Below are 27,724 nucleotides of genomic sequence, written 5' to 3'. Positions count from 1 at the left end.
AGAAGGCATCGGGAGACATTTCCCGTGGCTCGACTTCCCAGGGGGGCAGAGTAAAGGACAGGTGTTTGAATGAGGTTGGGAAAGGAATTCGGGAGGGGTTCCAGATGGGGGCACGGGTGGAATAAGTGTAAACTGAAGAGCCTGGGAGGGGGACAATCTGCGTATACGGGCCTCGGGGAGCGAGGAGATAGCAAAAGGGGTCCCGGCTTTGCGGAGCGGTGCGGGGGTCCCCTCCCAGCAGAACCAGAGCCGTCCCGAGCTCCACCTCCCGGCCACGGAGCTGGGGGAGGGGGACTGGGAGGCGGGCGGGAGGCGGGCGGGAGGGCCAGGAGGGAGGGGGAGGGAGGGGGCGGGCCCGGCTGTGCGCTCCGCTCGCTGCTGGCTCCGCCGCCGCCACCGCCGCCGCCGCCGCCGCCGCCTCACACACTCCGGGAGCGGGAGCGCGGCGCGGACGCGAAGCCGCCGGGGCTGCTGCGCGCAAAGCCAGCCGGAGCCGAGCCTGAACCGCAGCGCCAGCCCGAGCCGTGCCGAGTCGCAGCCCCGGGCCGGGGCCGGTGGCGGCTCATGGACTGCAGGGCCCGCGGCCGGCGCTGCCCAGAGTCGGGTAAGGATCGGTGGTGGTGGAGGCGGCGGTGGCTCCCGCCCGTGAGCGGCCATGGCCGGCGGGAGCCGAGGGAGGGGCGCTCGGCCGAGCGAGGCCACGGGGGCCCAGTCGGTGCTCCGCGTGCCGGGGTTGAAGTGGGGGCGTTTGGGAGCTCATAGTGGGGGTTGCGGCCGGGGCACCCTGGCCTCCAAGGTCCGCCGCAAGAAGCTGAGCGAGGAGAGGGTGTGCTGGACTGGACCCCAGCCTAGGCGCCCTGCACCCCGGTGCGCTTGGAGCTGCGGGGATAAGGGGGCTCCGGGAGCGCGAGACATGGAGATGGTTTGGGGCAAGTGCGCAGCCCCCAGTTGCGGGGGGCACTCCCCGAGGATGTAGCAAGCAAGGACCCTCATCCACAAGCACACACACACTTGTTGGGCGACCAGCTCGGATCACTTAGGCGCGCCCAGCTCCCCGCGGGCACCCAGAGGGCCAAACCACGGACATATGTACACACATACATATGTGCACACAGGCATACCTCCCGCACAGCAGCGCCCGCTGGGGCACCGTCACTAGCTGAGAATCCGCTTCAGCGCCTGCACGCTCAGCAGCACGGACACACAACCCGTGGTCCTACAAAGCAACAGAACATAGCCGGGTGTGACATTCGGCGACTTGGACACACAAACGCAATCTCGTGCCCTAAAACAGGAGTGTCACGGCCACAGTTCGCCAGATGAACACTCAAAATCCAGCCTCACACACATATTCCTTTAAGGAACACACCCTAACATAAATTATGTTACACTCCTTGGCCAGAACATAGGTACACAACACGTCTTGCTTGCACCCCTCGATTGCACCCATAAACACAGAACCCAGTGTTTCCGCACACGCCTTGAAGGCACACACCCTAACACAGCAAGTGGCACCCACAACAGGGCTTCACGGTCACAAACACAGAGTCTATTGCTTCCCGCATCTTAATACTGGATTTCACACACACCTTCCACCATCAATATCACATTACACCTTGCGGGGTATATACACAAACACACGCGCTCTGTCCCTCTCCCTCAGAGGCCAGATTCCGTCCTGGGAAGCCGCCGCGCCGCCGGGAAGGCCCCTAGCGCCCCTTCCCCTTATCCGATACAGGCAGTGTAAATATCGGCCCGGCGGGAACCCTAGGGGCGGGCTGGCCGGACCTGCTTCCCCGCCGGCGCCTCCCCCACCCCCACTCCCCGGCCGGCCGGCCGGGTATTCCCGGAACAAGCTGGACCTGGCAGGCCGCGCCACCCCGCCTCCCCGAAGCTCCGGAGCACTAGGCCCTTTCGCAAAGGGTGCCAACCTTGGGCAGTGTTTGCGACCCTCTTCGGACCATTCAGTTGCGTTCTCCGAACCACCTGGGTCCCCAGCACACCTGGGTCCCACACACCTGTGTCCCTCACACCTGGGCGTCCCCTCCGCCAGGTCCCGGCTGCAGGCCAGAGTCGTGTGCGCGGGCGAGGCCCTGGGACCAGGAGGGCACGCGCGGCACGCGCAGGAGCAGAATTGGCAGGCGACAAGGACTCGCACTCCCCCCCCCACCTACCCTCGGGAGCCCAGACTTCTGGCCTCTATTTCTCAGCAGTGGCCGGCGACCATTCCTTCTAGCAGGAAATATTCGGGGCGACTCTGAGGTCTTTCATGATTGAGAGTAGGGTAAAGCCCCCTTTTTTGCCGTCCGCGAGAGGCTCGGTTTTACGAGAAATTCTCCTCCGGGCCGGGCTCGCCGCTTTGTGATTCCGGCGCCGGCTCCCTCCCAGCCCCCTCCCGGCGCCCGCGGCGCGGCTCTCGGCGACGTCGGCTTGTAAGGGTCCCTAGGCTGAGACCCGGAGTGCGGAGGAGGAGGGATTCCCCGCGGCGGCCCCTGGGGCAGGGGGCGCCGGGGGCCGGCTGGTGAGGCGCATTCTCCCGGCGCCGCACTCGCGCCTCGCCTCGAGCTCGGGGAGGCCCGGCGCCGCGGGGGTGAGGGTGGGGGTGGGGTGGGGCTGGGCGAGCCGGAGGATGCTGGAGGAACTGCCGCCGTCCCACCCCCGACACTCTCTCCAGTGTCCTCTGGGAGGAGATGCCCCGAGCGCAGGGTGTGTGCCACGAGCGCCCGCGGACCGCAGCGGTGTAGGCTGGGGTCTGCCCGCCCCGGCCTGTCCGGCTGAGTCCAGGACGTCGTGCCGGAAGATGCCGAGGGCCTTCCACTACCTGCTTTGAGCCAACCCTTGGTAGCTGCCTGGAAAGAGGGCGCCCAGAAGGTGTTTGTGACAGTCAGAGGTCTAGGTGTGTGGGGGCCAGGGGTGGAGCAAGTGTTACTTTCTTGACTTGGGGGTCTCGGAGGATTGAGATCTGTAATTATAACTAGACCCATGGAGTGGATCGAGGAGAGAGGGATGAGAAGGGCCTCCAGAGACTGCCGGGGCAGGGTGGCAGGGGAGCAGGTCTGGTTTCAGTTCTGGCTGCATTTAGTTTCTCCCCTTCCCTCCCACCCAATCCCCACCCCCAAAAGGGATTTCAGCTGGAAAGGGGCATCTTGCTGGCAGAGAGTCTGCTGCTGTGGCTACTTGGTCAGGGGACCTGGGCTAGGTAGAGATGGTGAGCTAACTGCTGCGGAGTGTGGGTGGAAGGGTCAGGAGAGGGTCTGGGAGGATGGAGGGAGGAGCTGAGCAGGAGTCAGGGCTGGGGAGAGGAGATGGGGAAGGAGGAGATCCTCATATGGGGTGAGGGCTACCCCTACCATGAGAGAGGATAGTTGGTGCTGCAGAGATTCTTTCAACCAAGTATTGAGCTCCTACTGTCTGCCAAGGCCCATGGTGGGTGATGAGGATGCAATACGGTAGTAAGATACACAACTATCCTTGCCTTCATAGGTCTTCCTAGCTGGCAAGGGATTTGTTCACTGATTTATGAAACCACTGAGCACCGACTGTGTGCCTGATGCTGGACATGAAATGCTCCATTTAGAGAGAAAGATATCTCTCCTTTACAATAGACCTTAATGTATCAGCTCCCATTTAATCCTCCCAAATAATTTCAAGAGGCAGGATTATTTCCATTCCACAATATAGAAATATCTTCAGAGAGGTAAAGTCACTTGGCCAAGGTCACACAGCTAGCAAGCGGTGGAACAAGGGCTTGAACTCTGACAATCTGACTCAAGAATGCAGGTGCCTGGAAACCCCACAGAGGCTAATAGAAGGTTGTGAAAGAGAAGGGAGAGGAGCTGAGGGCTGTGCACTTATTCACTGTGGGAAGCCTCTGAACAGCTCCACCCCACACAGACCAGCTTGCTTACCCTCCTCTCCCAGATGTTTGCTGTGTCCCTCGGTGATTTGTGCCCTCCGTGGTGGTGGCTGTTTGATACAGTGCAGGGGTGGGGGTCACAGCTGACCTGGCCTCTGGGGCTGTGACATCTGCCCCTGTGTGTTTCCTCTCTGGCCACAGCATTCAGGAGGAAATGGCCCCTGGTCCCCGGGGTGGGCTGGCAATGAAGGTTCCAGGTGACCCTCACAGCCATCCTCTTCCAGCCCAGATGTTGACACAGATGGCGTTTTCCTTGGCCTTCCCGGACTCTGTGCTCTCCCACCTCACTGTGCTCGTGGAGCCTGAGAAGAATGAGTCACTGAACCTCCTGAGGCTCTGACTGCTCAGGGTCCTGGGTGCCCAGTGTCGCTAGGTGGAGGTGGGGACACCTCTGCCGGGAAGGCTGCCAGTGCCTGGGCAAGGGCAGATAAGGCACTAATGGCTTCAGAGGCCGCCGTCTGGGACTAATGACTCCCTGTAACCAACCACCAGGACAAAGTTCAGGGATGGTGGGAGCAGGAGTAGGAGGGGCTGCCTCACTGCCACTCCTGGCTGTTCTGTTCTCTCTCCCTGCATCCAGGGAGGCCTGGCGTCCTTCCATCCTTGAACCCTAGACCCTCTTTCTCTTTCACTCCTTGCCCTGCAGGTTTGGCAGCCCAGGGATTGTGTGTGTGTGTGTGTGTACATAGCAACCAGTGATTTCTGTTGATTTCTCTTCCCCCATCCAGCCTTTTCTCAACTCATGTGGGGAAGCATTCATATGTCTCAAATCCCAACTCTTCAGCTTACTAGAGGCTCCCCTGGTGGCTCAGTTGGTAAAGAGTCTGCCTGCAATGCTGATGACCCAGGTTCAATCCCTAGGTTGGGAAGATCCCCTGGAGAAGGAAATGGCAACCCACTCTAGTACTCTTGGCTGGAAAATTCCATGGATGGATGAGCCTGGTAGGCTACAGTCCATGGGGTCGCAAAGAGTCAGACATGACTGGGCAACTTCACTTTAACTTTTCAGCTTACTATTTCTATGACCTAAGGCAGTTATTCTTTCTGAGCCTCAGTTTTATCATCTGTACTATGGGAAGCCATGTAATAATAAACGGGACCCATTTCAGAGGGTTGGGAGGATTAAATGGGAAATGGATGTAAATGTAGTAGAATCTCTGGGAGTGTTAGAGATAATGGTGGTAAAGGTGATGATGACAGAAATTATACTTCATTCTTAATTCCAAAGACCTAGAGTACCTCAAGATTGCTCCCAGAAGGTTCCAGACCCTTGCTGCCTCCACTTTGCTGCCTGGGGGTTTCCTCCCTCTTCCAGAATCAGAATTCCTAAGGGTGGGGCCAGATAGTACTCATTTTAAAGGGACTCTTCAGGTACTTAAAGAGCCTAACCTTCTTCAGCTCTTGATTCTACTCTGGGCAACCCTCTCCCAACCCCTGGAAACTCCCCCTGCCCCCAACCGTCCTTGCCTTGGATATTCCTTTTGTGTTCCTCCCAATCAGAAGTTAGATGCCACAATCCTTCCCTGACTCCTAAGGATGACAGCGGGGCTTCCCTGGTGGCTCAGTGGTACAGAATCTGCCTGCCAGTGCAGGAGATGAAAGAGACTTGGGTTTGATCCCTGGGTAGGGAAGATTCCCCGGAGAAGGAAATGGCAACTGGCTCCAGTGTTCTTGCTTGAAAAATTCCATGGACAGAGGAGCCTGGTGGGCTATAGTCCATGGGGTCACAAAGAGTCGGACACAACTGAGCGACTGAGCAAGGGTGACAGCGTGAGTGAGAGAATGTGTATGAGTATTAGGAGTCAGGCGGGAGGTGGGGAGAATGTGTCGCAGACTTGCTATGTTTGTGCTGCCTGGGAGGCCTAAGAGGTCAGAGCCCCTGGTTGTGACCTGAGATGGGGAAGGAAGCCCCCAAGATTGGTGCTTAATCTGTAGCTCTTAGAGCAGCTACAAATCAAAGTCACCCTGACGCTGCCAGACCACGGACCTCTGAAGTTGTAGCCAAAATTTGGAACATTTGTTTTTCTTGGAAAAATCTGCCATGTAGTTTCATAAAATTCACTAAGGGGGATGTGACCCCAAAAGGTTACAAATTGTTGATCTGGAGAGAGTGAGTGGAGGCAGGCGGTCACTGCTTTATTTCTTCTCTTTGTCAGGTTTAAGTCCCACCCAGCCAAGACTTATGCACGGAGTTGGTGCTCACAGTGATCCCATATTGTGTGTGTGCTGTGCAAGGGAGGGCAGAATAAGGTGCCCAGAGGGAGTAAGGTTCTTTGGAGATAGGTGGGTTTGGGTTTGGGCTTGATGGTAAGATGAGCCCAGTGCCAGGTCCATGTGGAGAGGGGAAATGGCTGAAGGATGGATCCAAATAGAGCATCAGACAAATTCCTCTCTCCTTTAAAGAGATTAAGATTGCAGCTGGGAACAAACACACACTACCCATCTGATAACAGCCTCACATGCGTTGAGCCTATTAGTGGGAGAAATGACCAGGGAGGGGCTGTGCTTGTGTAAGGAATCTGCAGTCAATGACCATTTGCTGAGATCTAACCTACACAAGAAGGGTTAGATCAGAGCCCGGGGAGTTCTCAGTGAAGTAGAGAAACTGGGTGAGGACAAGCAGTGCACACACATAAAGTTCCAGGATCGGTTAGCTACAATAATCACAGTCATTCACGAGCCGTTACTGAGTCCCCACTGTACTGTGCAGGGGCTTCCCTGGTGGCTCAGTGGTAAGGAATCCACCTGCCAACGCAGGAGACCCAGGTTCAATCCCTGGGTCGGGAAGATCCCCTGAAGAAGGAAATGGCAACCCACTCCGGTATTCTTGCTTGGGAAATGCCATGGACAGAGGAACCTGGAGGGCTACAGTCCATGGGGATGCAAAAGAGTTGGACTAAACAACAGCAGCGGCAACTGTGTGCAGGGTCCAGGGCGAGGCCCTCAGGATGGATATATGAGTGAACAAAGCAGCAGCTCTCTTAGTTTCTGCTCACAGAAAGACAGACAATTCACAAATTATTCCCCAAACGGCTACCTAACTACAACTGTAAGAGCTTTGAGGGAGCATTTGTTGAGTGCCCATATGCTAGGCATTCAGCCCACATGATCTCAAACTCCCTAGGAAAGAGGTAGTGTTATTCCCATTTTACTGACAAGGAAACTGAGGCTCTAAATCAACTGCTCCAGCTCACATGGTCAGGAAGTGGGCAGCTGGGGTTTGCCTCAGACTGCCTGATGTCACAGTCCCTTCTCTTCTCCATCCTACTGCCCTACACCTGTCAAATGGGTACAACCCAACAAAAGTGACAAACAGTCATGAGTTAGAACTGTCAGCTCCACAATGACAGATTGCATCTGTCTTATTCACTGCTGTGTTCCACTGCCCAGGATAAAGCCTGGAACATTTTAAGTACCCTATAAATGTTCCCTGAAAGCATGAATGAGCACTGCAGTGAGCCCAGCTCTGGGAAGGGGCACAGGTGGGGGCTGGGGGATGAGTGCAGGGAGCCCTGTCCCTTCCCTCAGGATGCTTGGGGAGGTGGAGAACACAGGACTAGGTGCACAATATGGGGACTGAATAACACGGGCGGGCGGTGTCCCCGGCTGCACGGTGATTCATTGCTGAGGGATTGGTACACACAATAAGTGGCTGTGAGTTGGAGGAAGGAGAGGTCACTGTGGGCTGAAGAGGCCTGGGAAGGCTTCCTGGGCGACCAGCTGCGTTCAGTGGGGTGGGTGTGGCCTGTGACAGGGCCTGGGTAGGATTTCCAGGTGCAGGGCACCTATTTCTAGGGCAGTCAAGGACCTGGGGACAGGAGATCCAGCCTGAGCCTCTGTTGAAGATGCTGGGCCAAAGACTTTGGATTTGAATAGTGGGGCTGATTGTGGTGTGGTGGTGCTGGAGAAGAGGAGGTAGTCAAGACTGGTACTGAGCTGGAGTCTGCTGACACACAGCTCAAAGCTGAGGAGACCAGCAGAAGAAGCAAGCTGCTGTCGTGACTGCAGTGCAGCTTGTGGTTGGCTGGGGCATACGGGCCTCTCACCGGAAGGATTTGGGGGTGGGCAGGGAGAGACAGGTGTGAGATGGGGCTGGACCAGTTAAGGCCGGGAGCGGCCAGGTATGAGGTAGGGGCCAGATGCACACTGGGAGACTGAACAGACATGTGGGAAGTGGTCTGGGCAAGGCTGCTCGTGTCATCGGCAGCCCTATCCCAGTTAGACCTGCTGGACTCCTAGTTTTTAAGGACAGGCCAGGGCAGCTCCCAATGCCAGTTCCAGGGCTCGTCAGCTCTGACCACTGCCCTGACCCCAGTATTGACGTCTGCTATCTTCCACGTACCTGCCCATGTTTCTCCTCCCCAACCCTCTGTGGAGAGGGTGGAGGAACTGTGTGTGTACACACAGGTGTCCATGCTCAGGGACATGTGCATTTGCAAGGAGGTCAGGGAGGGAGAACTCCTATTCCTCAACCTTGTTTTCAAGCCTTGGTTGGGGCCCTGTTCAAGCTGGCCCTTTGTAGGGGTGGGCACCCTGGTTAGCAGGGTGATTAGTGTCAGAAGAAGGGGATTTGAGATGTCCTACCTCACATGCGCACACTGACTTGGCATCTCAGAAGGATAGGAACGTGACGTCATCCCTTCTGCCTGCAGCCAACTTGAGCGGCCCTCAGCGTGGGCGGTGCTGATGATCGGGGTCTGGGGAATGTGAGGGTTCCTGCGTTTCTCTCCTACTGTGTTCATGACTCGGGGTGGGGGGCTCCAGGTCTCGCCCTTGCACTTGCTGTCTCTCCCTATCTCAGTATCAGGGTAATTAGCATGGGTGACTAAGGCAGGATGCTGGTGAGAAGGAGGTGTTGGGCAGAGCAGAGAGCAGGGAGGGAGGGAGTGTCAGGCGGGTCCGGGCGTTCCAGGGGCGGGAACTGCTCTAGACCTGTTCCGGCGCCTACCGGCTCCTCCAGCTGGAGCAGACACTGCTGCTGCACTGGGCTGTGGGTGAGACTCCGGGTTCTGGGTCCTGGAATCGGTACTCTGTACCGGGGCAGAGCTCTCTCCTGGAGATCAGTGTGTAGGTGGGAGAGAGGGGGGGGTGGGGGGTGGCTCTGGGCAGCTCTCAGGGCCTGGGCTCTCCTCCCAGCTGACCACTCTGTTCTGTCTCTCCCCTTTACAGCCCTTCTGATTCTGGAGCCTGCCCCAATGGGGCCCCTGAGGCACAGCCCAGGCCCCGGGGAGCGACGTCTGCTGCTGCCCACCCTGCTGCTAGCACTGCTGCTGCTGCTGGCTCCGTCCCCAGGCCATGCCACTCGGGTGGTGTACAAGGTGGCTGAGGAACAGCCACCCAATACCCTCATCGGGAGCCTCGCCGCCGACTACGGTTTTCCCGACGTGGGCCACCTGTACAAACTAGAGGTAGGCGCCCCGTACTTGCGGGTGGATGGCAAGACGGGTGACATCTTTACCACCGAGACCTCTATCGACCGTGAGGGGCTCCGTGAATGCCAGAACCAGCTCCCTGGTGAGCCCTGCATCCTGGAGTTTGAGGTGTCTATCACGGACCTTGTGCAGAATGGCAGCCCCCGGCTGCTGGAGGGCCAGATAGAGGTTCAGGACATCAATGACAACACGCCCAACTTCGCCTCGCCAGTCATCACACTGCCCATCCCCGAGAACACCAACATCGGCTCACTCTTCTCCATCCCGGTGGCTTCGGACCGAGATGCTGGCCCCAACGGCGTGGCGTCATATGAGCTGCAGGTGGGGCCCGAGGCCCAGGAGCTATTTGGGCTGCAGGTGGCAGAGGACCAGGAGGGGAAGCAGCCGCAGCTCATCGTGATGGGCAACCTGGACCGGGAACGCCTGGACTCTTACGACCTCACCATCAAGGTGCAGGATGGTGGCAACCCCCCACGTGCCAGCAGCGCCCTGCTTCGGGTCACTGTGCTCGACACCAATGACAATGCCCCCAAGTTCGAGCGGCCATCCTACGAGGCTGAGCTGTCTGAGAACAGCCCCATAGGCCACTCAGTCATCCAGGTGAGAGGCCCCTCCATCTAACTGTCAGGGTGACCCACTCTACCCTGGGTCTACTCTACCCTATGTCTTCCCTGCTTTACCCTGTGGGTGACTTCCATATAGAAACGGGAGCCCACCCCAACCTCGTGAGAATTCCCTTCACTTAAGGGCAAAACAGTCAAGATGCTGCAGTGAGATCTCTTTTCCCAGCCCCTGCTTGGTGAGACTTTCCTACCACACTCCAGCAGGGGAGTGACTTTCCTCTGTCAAGCTATTTACGTGCCAGTGACACAGCATAAGAACAGTGATCCCCCATCCCTGAGGCAGAGTCAAGCTGGAGAAACCTCTGCAAAGTAAAACCCCCATCCAAGTCAAATGACATTCTCCTCCCCAGCAAAGCGAGCTGAACACATGAATCGCCTTTTGTCCAAGTAGATTCTCTCCAGAGATGAGAATATCTTCCCAACCCGGGGCCCGTTAGCCAGATGAGACTTTCCCAACTTTGCCCATCCCTGGCAGTCAAATGAAATCATTTTTGCCAGGTGAGTCCTCAGAATTCTAGAAAACTAAAAAAAAAAAAAAGATTCTAGAAAACTGTGCTCAGATGTCTATATATCCATCTCCTCCCCTAGGCACCGGGCACCCGTGGGTATGGGGTGCTGGGCACAGTGGGGGGGTTGGTGGCCTCTGTTGCAGTTCTCAGCACCCCTTTCCGTGGGAACTGCCCCAGGGGCTGGCCAGCTTGGTGGGGCCAGGGCCCGGGAGGGAGCCGAGAAAGCGTCCCTGTAGACAGGTGGGTGTATCTCGCGCTGTCATCTCAGCCCTGGCCTCCTGCCAGCCCCAGAGCCTTTCTCCTTCCCCATGGGCTGAAGTTGCCTGTCTTTGATGTGAGGGAGCTGAGGAGGGCTCACCGTTAGCTGTCCTGGGAAACCATTCCTTCTACATCCCCAAACTGAAGCAGGGCACAGGGGGAGTTTGGACCTTTATTTAGTGGCTGGTGGACTGGAACCTGTGGAAGACAGACTGAGAGAGAGAAGGGAGACAAACAGCCGGGGATGCTGACTAATAATAGCCTAAGTGCTGGGCACTGTTCTGAATACATTCTGTGTATTATATCATTTAATCCCCACAGTACAAAGTAAGCATTATCCCATTTTACAGATGGGAAACTGAGCCCACAGAGATTAGGAAACTTTCCTCATATCACCCATCTGATGTGTTCAGATCCCACCTCGGCCACATCCAATAGTTTGACTTCAGAGCTCATGGGTTTAAGAGTTGAGAAGTGGGATGAAGCAGGAGAATGGGGCAGAGATGAGGCTACAGGTACATAGAGCAGAAAAGAGAGGATAGGAGAGAACCAGCAGTGGGAAAGAGGCAGAAGAACTGAGCAAGATGGGAGGGAGAGACAGAAGTCGAGTCAGAGAGGTAAGCTGGCAAGAAAAGCGGATAAGGAGGTGGGTGACCAAGCTCGAGACAGGGAGACAGACAGTGGGAATCATAATGAAAAGTCAGTGACAGACTGAGGGGATGGAGGGGCCAAGAGAAACTGTTAGAGGAGTGAGCAGAGATCAAGCAGCTGGGAATCCTGACCCACGTGTCTTTACTGTCAGAAAAAAATCCTGGTGGGAAGGAACGACACTAGCAGTGGCCCATAGAATGTCAGCACTGATTTTCAGAGGTGAATGGATGGATGGCTGAATGGATGAACAAAAAGAGAGATGCATGGTATTTAGGGAGCACTTGGCACGTGCCAGGCAGTGTTAGACATTTTTACAGATACCATCCCATTTAATCCTCATCACAACCTTGTGAAATAGGTTCACTGTTGTAAACTGAGGCTTGAGGATGTTAAATCATTGACCCAAGGTCACATTATTGGGAAGTAGTGGAGCTGGGATTTGAACATAAGACTGTTGCTCTGTTCCCCAGACACTCTGCCTCGTTGCACCTATCTGGCCTCCCTGCTCATCTCCCTACACATACTGCCATCACATTCGGTTGGGCTGTGACCTAACTCCAGATCGCATGTTTCTACCTGACCAGTGCTCCCTCATGGCCATTCCCACCTGGCTCCTGTTGCCCCGTCACCACCCGTGTTTGTGTAGACTTGGGCCGAGTGTGCCTCGGCGTGGGAGGGCGTGCCCACTGCAGAGGGACAGACAGTTCATTGTCTGATGCTGGGAGCCCAGCCTGCTGCCAGCAGGATCTGTGGCCTGCACCAGTCCCTCCTTCTTGGCTGCAGGCTCGGCCGGATTCCTCAAGTTGGTGCCTAGCCAGCACCAGACCTGGGAGGGGAAGAGACTTGAAACAGGTTTCCCCGGTTTGACAAGAGTAGTGGCCTGGTTTGGCGGGCTCCCTCTGACCCACATCCCTATCTGGCTGTTTTCAAAAAAAGCAGTCCCCTCACCTGTGGCCTCCAGGTGGGCATGTGGGTCTCCATTCATGTACAAACACACACATACACACATACCTTCTCACACAGTCACAACACGTGTATGTTCATGCATGCCTATTATACACATATGCCATACATGCACACCATCTCTACTACTCACACATTCCCAGCTCTTCAGAAGGGTTGAAGGCCAGTTAAATTGGGTGGAAGGGCTACCCTGGTTGCTAGTTGGATCCTCATCCCCACGTTTGGGTGGACTAGTATAGAAATGATAAGTAGAGTTCAGTTCTGCCCTGTCTCATCTCTAGTAGTAAGCCTGCAGCACCATCGAGGATTTGTGGGCTGTTATCTGTGCTCTTCAGGGAAACAGATCAGTAATATCAGCTACAGTGTCAGGAACTGGGAAAGGGCAGGGCTCACACGTGCTGCTTTTGGAAAGGCTGCCTTATTAGATTAGTCATGTCTGCTGTGCTCCCTGGAAAGGCAGCCCTAGTGTCCCTTAATTTGTTATCCCCAAGCTAACCCAGCCCTGTTTCCCTCGTTTGTCGCCCCTGCCCTGTAGGTGAAGGCCAACGACTCAGACCAAGGTGCCAACGCAGAGATCGACTACACTTTCCACCAGGCGCCTGAAGTCGTGAGACGTCTTCTGCGACTGGACAGGAACACCGGACTTATCACTGTGCAGGGCCCCGTGGACCGTGAGGACCTGAGCACCCTCCGTTTCTCGGTGCTGGCCAAGGACCGTGGCACCAACCCCAAGAGTGCCCGAGCCCAGGTGGTGGTGACTGTGAAGGACATGAACGACAATGCGCCCACCATCGAGATCCGTGGCATAGGGCTGGTGACACACCAGGACGGGATGGCTAACATCTCGGAGGATGTGGCAGAAGAGACAGCTGTGGCCCTGGTGCAGGTATCTGACAGAGACGAGGGAGAGAATGCGGCTGTCACCTGTGTGGTAGCAGGCGATGTGCCCTTCCAACTCCGCCAGGCCAGTGAGACGGGAAGCGACAGCAAGAAGAAGTACTTCCTGCAAACTACCACCCCGCTCGACTACGAGAAGGTCAAAGACTACACCATCGAGATTGTGGCCGTGGACTCTGGCAACCCGCCGCTCTCCAGCACCAATTCCCTCAAGGTGCAGGTGGTGGACGTCAATGACAATGCGCCTGTCTTCACCCAGAGTGTCACCGAGGTCGCTTTCCCAGAAAACAACAAGCCGGGTGAAGTGGTTGCCGAGGTCACTGCCAGTGACGCCGACTCAGGCTCCAATGCTGAGCTGGTTTACTCTCTGGAGCCTGAGCCAGCTGCCAAGGGCCTCTTCACCATCTCACCTGAAACTGGAGAGATCCGGGTGAAGACATCCCTCGATAGGGAACAGAGGGAAAGCTATGAGTTGAAGGTGGTGGCAGCCGACCGGGGCAGCCCCAGCCTCCAGGGCACAGCCACTGTCCTCGTCAGCGTGCTGGACTGCAATGACAACGACCCCAAGTTTATGTTGAGTGGCTACAACTTCTCGGTGATGGAGAACATGCCAGCACTGAGTCCGGTGGGCATGGTGACTGTCATTGATGGGGACAAGGGGGAGAATGCACGGGTGCAGCTCACGGTGGAGCAGGACAACGGTGACTTTGTTATCCAGAACGGCACGGGCACCATACTCTCCAGCCTGAGCTTCGATCGGGAGCAGCAAAGCACCTATACCTTCCAACTGAAAGCTGTGGACGGTGGTGTCCCACCTCGCTCGGCTTACGTTGGTGTCACCATCAACGTGCTGGATGAGAATGACAACGCACCTTTTATCACTGCCCCTTCCAACACCTCCCACCGGCTGCTGACCCCCCAGACCCGTCTGGGTGAGACCGTCAGCCAGGTGACAGCTGAGGACATTGACTCTGGTGTCAATGCTGAGCTGACCTACAGCATCGCTGGTGGCAACCCTTATGGACTTTTCCAGATTGGGTCACATTCTGGTGCCATCACCCTGGAGAAGGAGATTGAGCGCCGCCACCATGGGCTGCACCGCTTAGTCGTGAAGGTCAGTGACCGCGGCAAGCCCCCACGCTACGGCACAGCCCTGGTCCACCTGTATGTCAACGAGACCCTGGCCAACCGCACGCTGCTGGAGACCCTACTGGGCCACAGCCTGGACACGCCGCTGGACATCGACATCGCCGGGGACCCAGAATACGAGCGCTCCAAGCAGCGCGGCAACATCCTCTTTGGTGTGGTGGCTGGTGTCGTGGCCGTGGCCTTGCTCATCGCCCTGGCTGTGCTAGTGCGCTACTGCCGGCAACGGGAGGCCAAGAGTGGCTACCAGGCCGGCAAGAAGGAGACCAAGGACCTGTACGCCCCCAAGCCCAGCAGCAAAGTTTCCAAGGGCAACAAAAGCAAGGGCAAGAAGAGCAAGTCTCCCAAGCCCGTGAAACCGGTGGAGGATGAGGATGAGACCGGCCTGCAGAAGTCTCTCAAGTTCAACCTGATGAGCGACGCCCCCGGGGACAGTCCGCGCATCCACCTGCCCCTCAACTACCCACCAGGCAGCCCTGACCTGGGTCGCCACTATCGCTCTAATTCCCCACTGCCTTCCATCCAGTTGCAGCCCCAGTCGCCCTCCGCCTCCAAGAAGCACCAGGTGGTGCAGGAACTGCCGCCTGCAAACACATTCGTGGGCACCGGGGACACGACGTCCACGGGCTCTGAGCAGTACTCCGACTACAGCTACCGCACCAACCCCCCCAAATACCCCAGCAAGCAGGTAGGCCAGCCCTTGAGGCTCTGCACGCCCCAGCCCCCACCCCACCCCTACCACGGGGCCATCTGGACCGAGGTGTGGGAGTGACGGAGCTGATGTCTCGGACCTGCTCTGCTCACCAGCCCTAGGCAGTGGTGGGAGGTGGAACCAAAGGTCAGGGAATACTAGGACCGGCAATGACCCTGCTGCCTCACCCAGGCTTGGAGGGCTGGGCCCAGTGAAAACGGAGGGTTCGCTCTGTGTTCCCCCTCCCACCGCCCCTCCCCACTGGGAGAGGCCTGTGATTTGTTACATCCTGGGGCACGGCCAGATGCCGGGTCCTACAGGTGGGGGCTGATGGGCAGGGGAGCAGAAGGGTTTGGAGGCAGAAGCCAGGAGGGAAATGGAGAATAAGTCTCCTTCAAACCTGGGTCTCTGTCTGAGACCAGCCATGGGTGCTTCTCTAAAGGGGAAACAGGGAGACCTGGGGTCCTGGTGGGTAACCAGGTGGGGATTCTGTCAGGGAGGGGGGCCTCCCCTTTTGTGCCTTCTCGTGTAGTGTGTGTCACCCTCTTCCCCACCCCAGACTCCTGGGCTGGGCCCCCCATTCCTCTTCCCGAGTCCCAAACACTTCCCCCTGATAATAAAGTTCTCTATTTTTGGAGTTTTGGTTTCTTATTTTCCTGGAAGTGAGAGAAGAAGTGAGAGAGACTGGAAACAATCCTTTGTCTGGAGGTCCTGCCTCAATGTCCCCACCCCTGCTCTTTGTCCGTCCCCATGTCCCAGACCTGTACCTCTCTGCCAACCCTGTCTTAATTGATCACCTCCCCCCCCAACCCATGACAATGACCGAGTCCATGTCTGAGTGAAGCACCCTTCAAATGGAGCTGTCCAGCAGTGTATCCCTCTCCTCATGGTTGCTTTTTTTAAAAAAAAAAAAAAAACAAACAATATTTATTTGTTTAGGCTAGGCCAGGTCTTAGTTGTAGCATGTGGGATCTAGTTCCCTGACCAGGAGTCGAATCCGGGGCCCCTTGCATTGAGAGCACAGAGTCTTGCCCACTGTACTACTAGGGAAGTCCCCCTCCCCTCAGGTTTGTGAGGCCTCCTTGGGAATGATGCCCTTCATTAAGAAAGCGGGTGGAGAGGCACCCAAGTCCTGACCTTTCTCCACTGGCTAAGACTTGACCTTTCCCCTCTGTGCACAGAGGGGAGTTGAGCAGTTCCCAACAGAGCTCAGACCAGAGCAACTGGTAGGGGTAGGTGGAGTGCAGTCTGGCTGCCTCAGGTGAAGGCATAGAACCTCTTAATTATACTAGGCACCTTCCCTAGAGGCAAGATCTTCCCAAGTCCCTTTCCCAGCCTCTTCATCCCAAAACCGCTCAACACCCAGCAATTAGCCTGCTTTGCCCTGTTTTCCCACCAGGGTCACCAGCCCGGGCTGATGGGAGGGAGGGCCCAGGGAGAGGGGAGGGAATCCTCCAGTTCAGCGGACCAGCCTGCTCTACGCCCCCACTGCTGACCCAGGCTGAGGCACCCGATATGGCCCTCTCCCTTCCCTTCTTTCAGCTCCTTGCTCTGGCCACCCTTAGCTGCTAGCTCTCATTCACTCTCTCTCTCTCCGTCTCTCACTTCTTGCTCTCCCGGGTCTGCCCTGTCGCTGGCTGTGCCCAAAGAGGAGGCTAAAGTCAGAGTGAGGGGACTCAGGTCCTGGGGGAATCTCTGAGGCCAGAGGCAACCTGTGTCCATGGTGACTGAAGAGGCTTGAGACACTCCCAGGAGGTCCACGGCGCCAGCTCTCTATTCTGATTCTGTCCACAAACTCCCCAAAGCCCTGGGGCACCCCCAAAGTAAAAATCCTGGGGGTTTTGGAGGAGTGGGGCATGGGGAAGTGAAATCTGGTTTCATCTCATTTCTCCTGGACAAATAATCATCTCTAGGGTGACCTCCAGCAGCTCCTGACCAGTCATCCTTTCTCTTGTTCCTCTCCTTGCTGCCACTGTCTCTCCCTCTTTCTTCTGTTCCTTTAGCTCCTTCATCTCTTTTTCTTTCGCGAAGTCTGAGGGATTATCCTTTACTCGGCTCCAGACCAACCCAGGGATGGAGCCACACCGCACATTCGAACATAACCAAGTCACGACACTGCTGTTATCATCAAAACACATAGGCTGAATCCCTACTGTGCTCAGCACTGTGCTAGACCCTGAGGGAAAAATGGTCATATTTCTACAAGACATAAAAGTGACAAGATGAGGCAGTTGAGAATCTTGGTGTTGATTCTCACCAGTGAGAATGCCACGTAGAAAAGCTTTTCCCAACTTGTTCTGCCACTACTCGCTTTCGTTTTTTTTTTTTTTTTTTTAGTCCTTACCAGGTGCAACGTACCATGCTAAGCATTTTATGTGAATTAGCTCATTCAACGCTCATAACTCTTTGTGAGTAGGTCATTTTACAGAAATGAAAACTAGGTAGCGATGGAGTCAAATTCAAATCATCAGGAGATCTGGTTGCCAGAGTCTGCTATTTTCCATTATGCACTTTTTGACTAAGTTCAGATTAACCTAATAAAGGCTCTGCAAAGTTCTGCAAGAAGGGAGAAACTGTTAAGCTTTGTATAACTCTGGGTTTTCCAAATTTATTTGACCATGGTGTCCCCTCCCTTTCTTTGAGGCATGTAGTATGAGAAGACATGGGAGTGGGCTCCTGAGAGGGGAATGTGCACCTTGAACCAGCTCTTCCTGAAGTGAGGAGCAGGAAGGAGATGGATGGGAGGCTGAGCCAGTCCCTGGGGCAGGAGTGAGTGTCACCGCTGGAGACAGGGAGAGGGCAGAAAGGGGATTCTGAACGGAATGGAGGATGGAGTGGGGAGCTGAGACAGGAGATTGGAGGACTGTAGGCTATAGAGAACATAGATGCCTTGTCAGAAGTTCCTTAAGAGGAAATGGGAGCCCCCAAAAGCTCTTGAATTTGGATGAACTGAGTTTTAGAAAGTTCACTGGAGTGTATGGTGGATTTAAGTTGGTGGAGGTGAAGGTACAGGACGGAACTCCTGAGGTCTAGGCAAGGATGGTGGCAAAGGGAATGATGGATAGATGGATCAGGCTGACATTCTTGAGAAAAGACCCATAGAACTCAAGGAATAATTGGATATGGGGTAGGGGTGGGGAGTGAAGGGAGAGCTACCAAGATTTCCAGATAGATACCATCCTTCTGAGTCTGGATAAGGGGGATAAGATCATTGCCCATGCAGAAGCTGATTGAAGAAAAAGAATTTGGTTTCAGGCATGTTGAATCTGAAGGGTCCATGGGGACACCAACTAGAAATTTACAGCAAGCGTCTAGAACTCCTGGACTAGGGTGTTTGAGACAGATTTTGGACATAGGCTTTTAAGACTTATTTATTTATTGGCCAAACTGCACAGCATGTGGGATCTTAGTTCCTCAGCCAGGGACTGAACCCGTGCCTCCTGAAGTAGAAGTGTAGAATCTTAACCAATGGACTGCTGGGAAGTCCCTAGACTTTTTAAGATTTGATGATAGTCATAGAACTATAAGGAATATTTAGTATTGAGTGTGACCCAATCCTCCATTTTAAAGAAAAGCATCATAGAAAAAGACCAAGTAATGTGTATCCCAGGAAGCAGGATCGCAGCCTTGGATTATCAGGCACAGGTTCTGCAGGGAGGGAAGGCTGCTGGCTAATGTCTAAAAAGAAAACTGTGAAGAAAAAAACGCTTGATAGCCAGGCTACTCTGCCTCCCAGAGCTCATGGAACCTATCATCAGGTCAGTTTGGGAGATCTTGTCTGTTACCACCCAGACCTTTCAGTGTTTTGGATCCCAACATGGATCTCGAGAAGGGTTGTCTGTGCCTGAAGATGGAGTGGGAGGCAAGGTAGGAAGGCAGCTCCCCATGCTGACACCCTCCCCCACCCCAGCTGCCTTGAATGGGACACAAATTGTGTAGGGTATCAGGAGGGTGGGTCTGCAAACCTGGGCCACCCTCCATCTCGATAACCTCCTGTTGAGAGTTTTAAGAACAAAGCAGCACAAAGTCAGAGGATCAGAGGGAACCTGGAGACTCATCAGCAGGGCCCTGGGCATGTGCTGCTCCCACCCCTGGCCTCCAGGGACCCTTGGTCTTCGCCCTCCACAACTCCTAATTTCTGGTTGGCAGGAGAACCAGTGGCAGTCCCAGGTGGGTGTTCGGGTGATTGGTTGGTTGTGCCAAGTGCCAGGCTGAGGTTGCCAGGTTCCTGGGATGATCATTAACCCATGGCAGGCAGACAGAGCTGCTGGCTAGGAGCAGCCTGTCACTGTTGCACTTCCCCAACCCCAGCTTCCAGTCTAAATCCTGACTCCACCAAGCCAGCAGCCCCTCCCAGAAGCTCCTTCCTGTTTCCTAGAAGGAGTCTCCATCTGAAGCCAGCCTTCTGAATCCCTGATGGATGCCGGCCCCTCCTCCTATGCCCGGGTCTCCTCCTGGGCCCTGCCCTCTCCAGTTAATCCTGTTTCCTGATGTGGAGGGCTGGGGAGTTTCCATTGTTCTGCCACCCCACCCCCAAGGTGCCCTGGTTTGTTATCAGGCTCCTTTTCCTTCTCATCTTTTTCCACTCCCAGGCCTCTCAAGGGGAACAAGTGGGGACAGGGGCTGAGGGGAGAGGACTCAGCAGGGAGTCCTGCCTACGGCACTACAGACCAGGGGGCATTGCAGACCAGGGGTGAGGAACAGAAGCTCAGACAGCGGTTAGCAACCCCACTGGATGGAGGCAGTAGGAAGTTACGGAGCAATGAGACAGGTGAGGAGCTGGAGTCTGGAGGCTGCTATTTGGAAGTTAGGGAACTGTTGAGCTGTTTTGGAATGAGGAGTGTGTCCTGCTTTCAGGGAACTGTTCTAGAAACTGGAGGCTTGCTGGTGTTTAGAGGCTATGCTGGAATTAGGGGAGTTGGCTGGTATTGTGCTATTTTGGTGTTGGCTGTCTGGAATGAAAGAGAGGCTGTTGCCAATACTGGGAAGCTGTGCTCTAACAAGTGGTTGTACTGGATTAGGCTTATCGTTGCTGGCCTGGGGGCTATCATAACACTGGGGCCTGTGCTGTGTTGGGACTTCCCGTGTGTGGTCCTGGCTGTCCTGGGAGCTGTCTTAGAATGAAGGGCAGCCCTCTATGAAGGTGTCTGCTTTCTGGGGGGCTGTGCTGTGCTGGGAGGCTGGGCCTCTTCTTGGTTGCTGCTGAGGCCTAAAGGACTAGAAGCTCTGGGGGTAGGCTTGGCTGGGGCTGCAGCCTGGTGTGGTGGTGGGCCCGTAGGGCAGGCTGGCCAGCCAGCAGTGACGTTTCCTCTCCCCGCAGTTACCTCACCGCCGCGTCACCTTCTCTGCCACCAGCCAGGCCCAGGAGTTGCAGGACCCATCCCAGCATAGTTACTACGATAGTGGCCTGGAGGAGTCCGAGACGCCATCCAGCAAGTCATCATCAGGGCCCCGACTGGGTCCCCTGGCTCTGCCTGAGGATCACTATGAGCGCACCACCCCTGATGGCAGCATAGGAGAGATGGAGCACCCTGAGAACGGTGAGGGGCATTGGCATGGTCGGGCACCCCAGGAATCAGTAGAAGCCTGAAAATGGTGACAAGACCTTACAAAACAGCCTCCATCTCTTGAGCTCTTCTGTGGTCAGCAGTAATCACTGTGCAGAGTGCCTTCTTGATATATTCATTGAATCTGCATAACCACTCTGATATGAGAACTTTATTGTGCCCACTTTACAGTGGAGAAAACTGAGGCTCAGAGAGGTTGAGTCACTTACCCAAAGTCATATATAGGAAGTGACAAAGCTGGGAAGGATTCAAACCCAGGCTTCTCTGATTCCAAAGACTTTGCATTTAGCACTACTCTATATTGCTTCCTGGGAACAGGGACCCCAAGAATGGGGGCTAGAGGGCTCAGGTAGTGGTGAGGGAACCTTGAGGCAATCTTTTGACGTAATGAGGGTCAGAGGGCCTTGAGGAAAGGTAAGGGACCCTGGACGCTCTAAGGAGCCCAGAGAAGCGTGTGATGGTCCCCTGGGGGAGCAGGAGATGGTTTGGCGGAGGAGAGGGGTGGTGGGGCTGGGGAGGGGAAAGTCTTGTCTGGGAGAGGCTTGGAGGGTGATGACAGAAGTGAGGTCTGGGCGGGAGCAGTGTGGGGACAGATGGGGGATGTGTTGTCAGAATGTATGGATGTAGTGCGTGTGTGTGTGAAGGCATCTGTGGTGGCCCGTGGTGGGGAGCCTAAATCAGCTTGCCCTTGGGATAGACAGACTCTCCAGCTTGAAGCTGTCCTCAGGTCTCGCCCCCTCCCTCAGGCCGAAGTCCCGAAGCCCCCCAAAAGATGAAAGGTTCCACACACCTCACCCTGCGGGCACAAGGTTCTTGTCTGACTCCCAGGCCCCAGATCTCAGAGTGTCCTCTCTCCCCACCCGATCTCACGCCCGTCTCGTCCTTTTTGTGCCCGCGCAGAGCCGGCTGGCAGGAGCAGGCCCTGAGGCGGACTGCCAGGTATGTGGGAGCTGCTCTGGGGTCTGTGGGACTCAGCCCAGCACCCAGCCCTGCCCACCCAGTGCCCGTGCTCTGCTCCGTGCCATGCTGGGTCCCCCACTCTGCCCTGAGCTGAAGAGCCTGGGTGCTCTGAGGGTTAACGATGGAGCTGTCCCCTTCTCACCTGGCACTGGCAGGAGGCCAAGCCAGGGTGGGTGGTGCCAGGGGAGCCCCCACCCCAGGTGGTGCTGCTCAGTCATGTCCCAGGCCGGGGGTGGGGGGGCGGTCACCTCCTGGTGCTGTCCCCAAGAGAGGGCGGGATGGGGACAACTGTGACAGGAAGTGCTCCAGGCCCAGCCGTTCCCATAGAGACCCCGGGTGCCCAGCAACCACACCGGCTACTGCTGATGTCAGGCGGCCAACTCCTGTTCCCGTGGGTATTCTGGGCAGGGAGCCGGGGCAAGGCCAGGGGTGGTGGTTGCTGTAGGGGCCAGAGTAAGGTGGGGTGGGGCTGCATGAGCGTGCTTGTGGCTATGTGAGTGTGTGCTTCTATGGGAACCCCTGGCTTTGTAGTGGGGCCTTGCTGTGCTGGGGTGGGGTTCCAGGACAGCTGGGGGCATGATGAGGCTTGAGGGGCTCAGAAGGAAGATACGTGCCCACCTCTGTCTGAGGATAGAGATGTCTGGTGTAGATTTGTGCATCCATGCCTACCTGAGGGGAAGGCTATGGGTGTGTGTGGGGAAGCAGGGGATGAGGGAGAAAGAGACTGTGTTTGTAATGAGGATGGGGGTTTCCTCATCCCTATCTGAGGGTAGATGTGCATGTGTCAGCCTGCCTGGAGGTAGATGGCAGAGTGCATAGATGGGTTGTATGTTTGTGCACCTGTCTGAGGGCAGATACAGTGGGTGTGTGAGGGGAGCTGGAGGGTGGAAGAAGGAATGTGTCTATTTAAGGATAGGCTGTGTGTGTGAGTGCACGTGCCGTGGATGGTGGGAGGGTGTGTGTGCCTGTGAGCTTGGTGGGCAGGAAGGGGTGTGCACTCTTGTTCCAAGGCAGAGTGGAGGTGCTGTTGGGAGGCCATGGAGAGAGCCCTGGGAGGCTGCCCAGCCTGAGGACCCTCCCCTTTCTTCCCTGCAGACCTGCGCCCTCTGCCTGACGTCGCCATGACGGGCACCTGTACCCGCGAGTGCAGCGAGTTTGGCCACTCCGACACGTGCTGGATGCCAGGCCAGTCGTCTCCCAGCCGCCGGACCAAGAGCAGCGCCCTCAAACTCTCCACCTTCGTGCCTTACCAGGACCGAGGAGGGCAGGAGCCTGCGGGCGCCGGCAGCCCCAGCCCCCCGGAAGACCGGAACACCAAAACGGCCCCCGTGCGCCTCCTGCCCCCCTACAGTGCCTTCTCCCACAGTAGCCATGATTCCTGCAAGGACTCGGCCACCTTGGAGGAAATCCCCCTGACCCAGACCTCGGACTTCCCACCCGCGGCCACACCGGCATCTGCCCAGACGGCCAAGCGTGAGATCTACCTGTGAGCCCCCTTCTGGCCGGCCGGCCACCCCTTCCCCAGTCGCCGGCCAGCTCCCAGGTGGGCCCATTCCAGGGTCCCCGCTCCTGACTCCTCCAGCGTGGACTTCCTGGCCAGGGCCCTGAGTGGGGGGTGGGGTACTGGCCTCATGACCACGCTGGCCCTTCCCCCTTGCAGGGTCCAGGTCCTCTCCCCTCACTTCATCCCTCAGACCCTAGGGAGCCCCCTCTTCCTCTTTATGGGGCTCCTCCCAGCTGATGCCCAAGAGGGCTCCTCTCTGATGACTAGGCTTCCTTCCCTCGACTTCCAGGGAGCACCCCCTTACTTTGGGCAGATGGTGGAGTCAAGGGCACGGGTAGCACACTTTTAATTCATTGTTTCCCGGATGGCCGACCAGGGCGGGGATAGGATGCCCCCATTCCAGCCCTGCAGCAGGGCTGAACTGGGGAGCCCCCCTCCCTGGGAATTCCCAGAGGAAATTCAACCGCCAGGGGCTCCCTGAAGGGCTGTTGTTACCAAAGGTGGGGTGGGGATGGGGGTGAGAGTGGGGCGGAGGCCTTGTCTTCCTGTACTGCTCCTGGGCCGGCCCACCTGCCTGTCACATGCCCATGCCGGGTCCCATCTGGGGGCCCCCCCTTCCCCACTGGTCATGCAGTGTCTGTATATAAGGACCTTGGAATGATGTCCCCATTTCTGCCTGATTTGCAACTTTTCTTGTTGATGTTGTGTTGTCTTGGGGGACCCTTCTGGGGGGGACCTGCCCTATGCCCCCTCCTCCCTGCCGCAGTGCCCCCCACCCCAGGCCTCTATTGTTCCATGTTGTAAATACCCCTGGGGCCATGGTGGGATGGGGGTGCAGGCCAGGGAAACAAAGGGTGGGTGGGGGTAAGGGTAACATTCGCCTATCAGCAGAGCTGGGCTTTTATTTAATTTTTTTTAAGAATACAAATCTCTATTTTTTTGGAACTGTTACGCTGTGCCCTGGTGGGGGGAATCCCCGCTCAGGCTGGCCCCCACATCCAGATGAGCATCACAGAGGGGCCCTGAGGCTGTGGGGGGCAGCTGGACAGGGGTGGGATGACTGTGCCTCTGGCCTGGTTGGGTGAGTTGGGAGCAGGAAGGTTTGCTCAGGGGGTGGCTGGTTGCTGCCCCCAATAGGGGGTACCTGCACCCTGCCCCCTCTCTGCCCCCCACCCCCAGCCCCTGCCATGACTGACCCGTCAGCCTGTAAAACCACCATTGCCTTGATCTCAGGGGGTGGAAAGGGCGCCTCAGGGCACCCTGGGCTCCAGGCCCCCTTCTTCCAGTTGGGCTTCCCTTTGCCAGGGTCAGGGGTCCCATGGGGGTGGGGAGATTGGGGGGCAGAGAAGCCCAGTCAGCCATGATGAGGTGGGATTCTTTTCTTCACCTCAGGGGGCCAGGGTGTGAGGGGCATCCTGCAGAGCCTCCGTCTCCCACTGTGGCCATCTCAAAGCCTCAGTCCCCCTTCCCTCCAGAAACCCCCACTGCCTTGGCCCATACCTCTCCAGCTCCCCAGGGGCCCAGGCTGGGAGGCTGGAGACTCAGGGTATGGCCCTTGCTTGACTTTGTCTAAGCTTGGGGGGGTCAGCCCAAGGGTGGGAGGGGTGGGTACAGGCTGCTGGGTTGTCTGGTGCCTTTGGGAGCTGTGTTGCTGGGGTCTTGACTCCTGTATCCCCAGAGACCCCACCTCCACCCCTGAAAGCCAGGGGGCTGAAGAATCACCTAATTCTCTGCTCCTTGCCCCTAACTTGGCTTGGGGTGACAGTGCTGGGAAGGAGAACATTGTTAGGCTGGTGGCCCCAGCATCCACAGCCCTTCTATGGAGGGCAGGGGGTAGAGTGGGCTGGGATGGCAGCAACCAGGTCCAGGGATTGGCCAAAGGCTCCTTTCCCTTGGGGAGGCCCAGGAGGTGGGCTGGGGCTGGTTAAAGAGACAGCCCCTTCCCCCTGCACAAACGGGGCAGGTGCAATAGTGGTGGAGTTGGTAACATGAGCTGCCCAGCTGGTGGGTCAGTGGCTTTGAGGGCTGTCCTGGGTCCTGGAGTTCAAGATTCTGGCAAGATTGTATGCGGCCCATTTGCTTGGTGGAGAGGGTGGTCCAGACAGGAGGCATTCCTGGGGTCAGCAGACTCCCCTTGGAAGCCCCTGGTGGCCTGGGCACCCTGCCCTGGTCTTGGAGGGCCCTGAGCACTAAGTGGAAGGGCAGAGGAGCACTTTGCACAATGGAGAAGCCAGAAGGAAGAGAGGGGCCCAGGTGGCCAGGAGGGCTGAGAAGCACAGAGGAGCCCTTCCCACAGGCGAAGGCAGAGCCCCTAGCCCCCTGGCTGGGGTCGGGGCTCTGAGTCTGTCACCACCTGGGCACTGGAGAGGTGAAACCAAAGGTGGGCAGGGGGTGGGTGACAGCACCGGGGACCACTCCCGTTGGTCCTAGGTCTGTGAAGCCCCTCCCCAATGCCTTGTGTCGCGTACAGTTTTATGTACAAATAGGCGACATTTGGCCAGAGGAGACCCCGCTCAAACCCAGCCTGACCCAGTCAGTGTCTTCCTAGAGGGGACCTAGTCTGTCCTCACCCCCTACTTCAGAGCATGTCTCTTGGTAGGGGGAGGGTATACGGGGACATACTTCTCTCCTAGGGTCCCTGAAGCGTGTCTCACATCCCCAGGGGAGAGTCTCTGGGGCATCCCTCACCTCTGGGGGCTCCCTAGACCCTATCTCTCCCCTTAGGAGTCTCTAGGGGGATATGTATTCCCTCTGGGGACCATGGGAGCATGTCTCCCCCCTACCCAGGCTCTCTGGGGAGCCTGTTTTCCTCCCAGGGTTCCTGGGAGTACTTAAGGCATGTCAGTCTTGGGCCATCTCTCTTCCCAGGGAAGGGGGCTATCTCTGAAGCATGTCTGGGAAGAGATGTTTCTGGCCCTCCCCGCACCTCTCCTCCGGGGCTGTCTCTGACCTGCAGCACTTGGGATGAGACTGGGCAGCTCTAAGTTGTCTTTTCTCCTAGGGGCGCTGGGATACCTCTCTCTCCTGAGGGCCCAGGCTCTGGAGCCATCTCTTCCCTGGACGGGGCGGGGGCTGTCTCCTGGTGTTGGGTTGGCTTGTTAGCCAAGAGAAAGCCTCTTAGGGGGCGTCTCCACGTGGGACTTCTCTGGGAGGGGGGACTGTGTCTCGCCCATGGGGTTTCCGGGCGGTGTGTCTGCCCGTGGGGAGGGGGAGACTGTGTCTCCTCGGGTATCTGAGTGGGGAGGGGGGCCGTGTCTCTCTCGTGTGTTGGGGGGGTGGGGATCAGGGAGGGGGGTTTTGGGCGCGTCGGGTGCCCACACTGGGGTCGTGTTTCTCTTGGTTCGTGCCACTTCCCACCGCCTCGCTCCTCCCGGGAAGGGCCCCCGCTCCGCCCCCACTCCACCCCGTCCCTGGCGCTGCGAGCACAATCCCGTTGATTTGTAATGATTTCTGTCTCTCTGTCTTTCTCTTTCTCTGACCGCCCCCCGCCCCCCGCCGCGAGCATGCGCAGGCACCGCCCCTACCCCTCCGGTTCGGTTCGTTTCCGGTTTGTTTGCTGAGCTGTCAATGAAAGACCCGTGTAATTATTCCCGAGCTTTACAATAAAAGTGTGAAAACCGGACCCCACTTGGCTTCTTCCAGCCCCTTGGGTCGGCGTCCCGGGGAAAGTGGAGGCTAAACCTGGGGTAGCGACCTTGGAGGGGGTCGGGGGACGTGGATGGGAGAAGAGGGATCGAGATCCATAATGGCATTAATCGGCGGCACGCAGGAATGGGGACAAGAGGACGGAAACAGGGCAGATCTACTTCGTACTCCAAAGCCATCCACTGGGCTCGATCCGCTTCCAGCAACCCATTCCCACCGGAGTTAAGGTGTAGGCTAGGCATTAGGCTGGAGGGCTCACCGCGCTGCGGAGGGTTACGCTATGCTGCCGTCTTCCGTAGAGCACGTATGCACTCCCGCTACCCCTTATTTAGCAGAGTTTGAATCACAGAACTGGATGGGAGAAGGGGCTGGGGACACCTGTCTGTCGCTCCGTCGCATGCTCAGGAACGAGGGTTGGAAGTCTTATATATGGGGACCCGATAAGGTCTCAGCCTCTGGCCCCGAATGCGCTCCCCTCCCCGCCCCCCGCTTCCGGGCCGAGTGGCCAGGTCTCCTCCGTCCGGCTCCCTGGTAAACACCAGCTCGGAAGAAGTCTGAGAACGGAGACCGGATCAGCCGTTTTCGCGGCCCCGCCTGCCGGGGGCGCCCCTCCCCCCGCGTGCGCTTCCGCTCAGTCCGCGTGCACCCTTCCCAACCCCACCACCCCACCCCACCACCCCCCGCTCTCGCAGCGTGGGCCTGACTCCCGGACCCCGGGGTCGGTTCAGCTGCTGGGATTAGTCGAGCGCAGGGACTAATCCTGGATGAGCCTCCTTGTAAACCCGGATCGACCGCGGGTACGGCGCGGGTTGTGGGGGCTCCTTTATCCATTCCCTTACTCCGGGCTTCGCAGGGCTTGGATCCACCCCACCCGTCCTCGCTAGTGTCGCCCCCCTCGCTACAATCGGAGACAAGTGGTTGGATCTGCTGTGCTGAAGATATGGGGGCGGCAGGGGAAGAGT

General features: G+C 57.1%; 2 protein-coding genes across 6 annotated transcripts in view; one reads left to right on the top strand and one right to left on the bottom strand.

Moving 5' to 3' along the window:
* The window catches only part of DELE1 (DAP3 binding cell death enhancer 1), a 46,909-nt gene extending 44,366 nt beyond the window's left edge, over window positions 1–2,543 (bottom strand). For 2 of the 4 annotated variants that reach the window (XM_070465541.1, XM_070465542.1), the window contains exon 1: window positions 2,175–2,542. The gene's annotated coding sequence lies outside the window, so the exon portion shown is untranslated. Of the gene's footprint in view, window positions 1–2,174 lie in introns of all 4 variants that reach the window. The other 2 variants (XM_020902869.2, XM_020902870.2) reach the window with 2 other exon arrangements.
* On the top strand, window positions 358–26,739 carry PCDH1 (protocadherin 1). Of its 2 annotated transcripts, XM_020902868.2 has the most exons (6): window positions 358–604; window positions 9,086–9,948; window positions 12,888–15,083; window positions 20,407–20,626; window positions 21,554–21,592; window positions 22,709–22,797. In XM_020902868.2, the coding sequence occupies exons 1-5, from the start codon at window positions 565–567 to the stop codon at window positions 21,577–21,579; spliced, it is 3,345 nt and encodes a 1,114-aa protein (XP_020758527.1). In that variant the 5' UTR covers window positions 358–564; the 3' UTR covers window positions 21,580–21,592; window positions 22,709–22,797. The 2 variants fall into 2 exon arrangements, with proteins under 2 accessions (XP_020758527.1, XP_020758525.1); XM_020902866.2 differs by lacking the exon at window positions 21,554–21,592 and having other exon boundaries at window positions 22,709–26,739.
* Window positions 26,740–27,724: the final 985 nt, after the last annotated feature.

The sequence above is a fragment of the Odocoileus virginianus genome, chromosome 3 (assembly GCF_023699985.2).
Source record: "Odocoileus virginianus isolate 20LAN1187 ecotype Illinois chromosome 3, Ovbor_1.2, whole genome shotgun sequence".
Lineage (NCBI taxonomy): Eukaryota > Metazoa > Chordata > Mammalia > Artiodactyla > Cervidae > Odocoileus > Odocoileus virginianus.
Note: the sequence above shows the minus strand (reverse complement) of the source record. Positions and strands in the feature narration are given on the sequence as shown.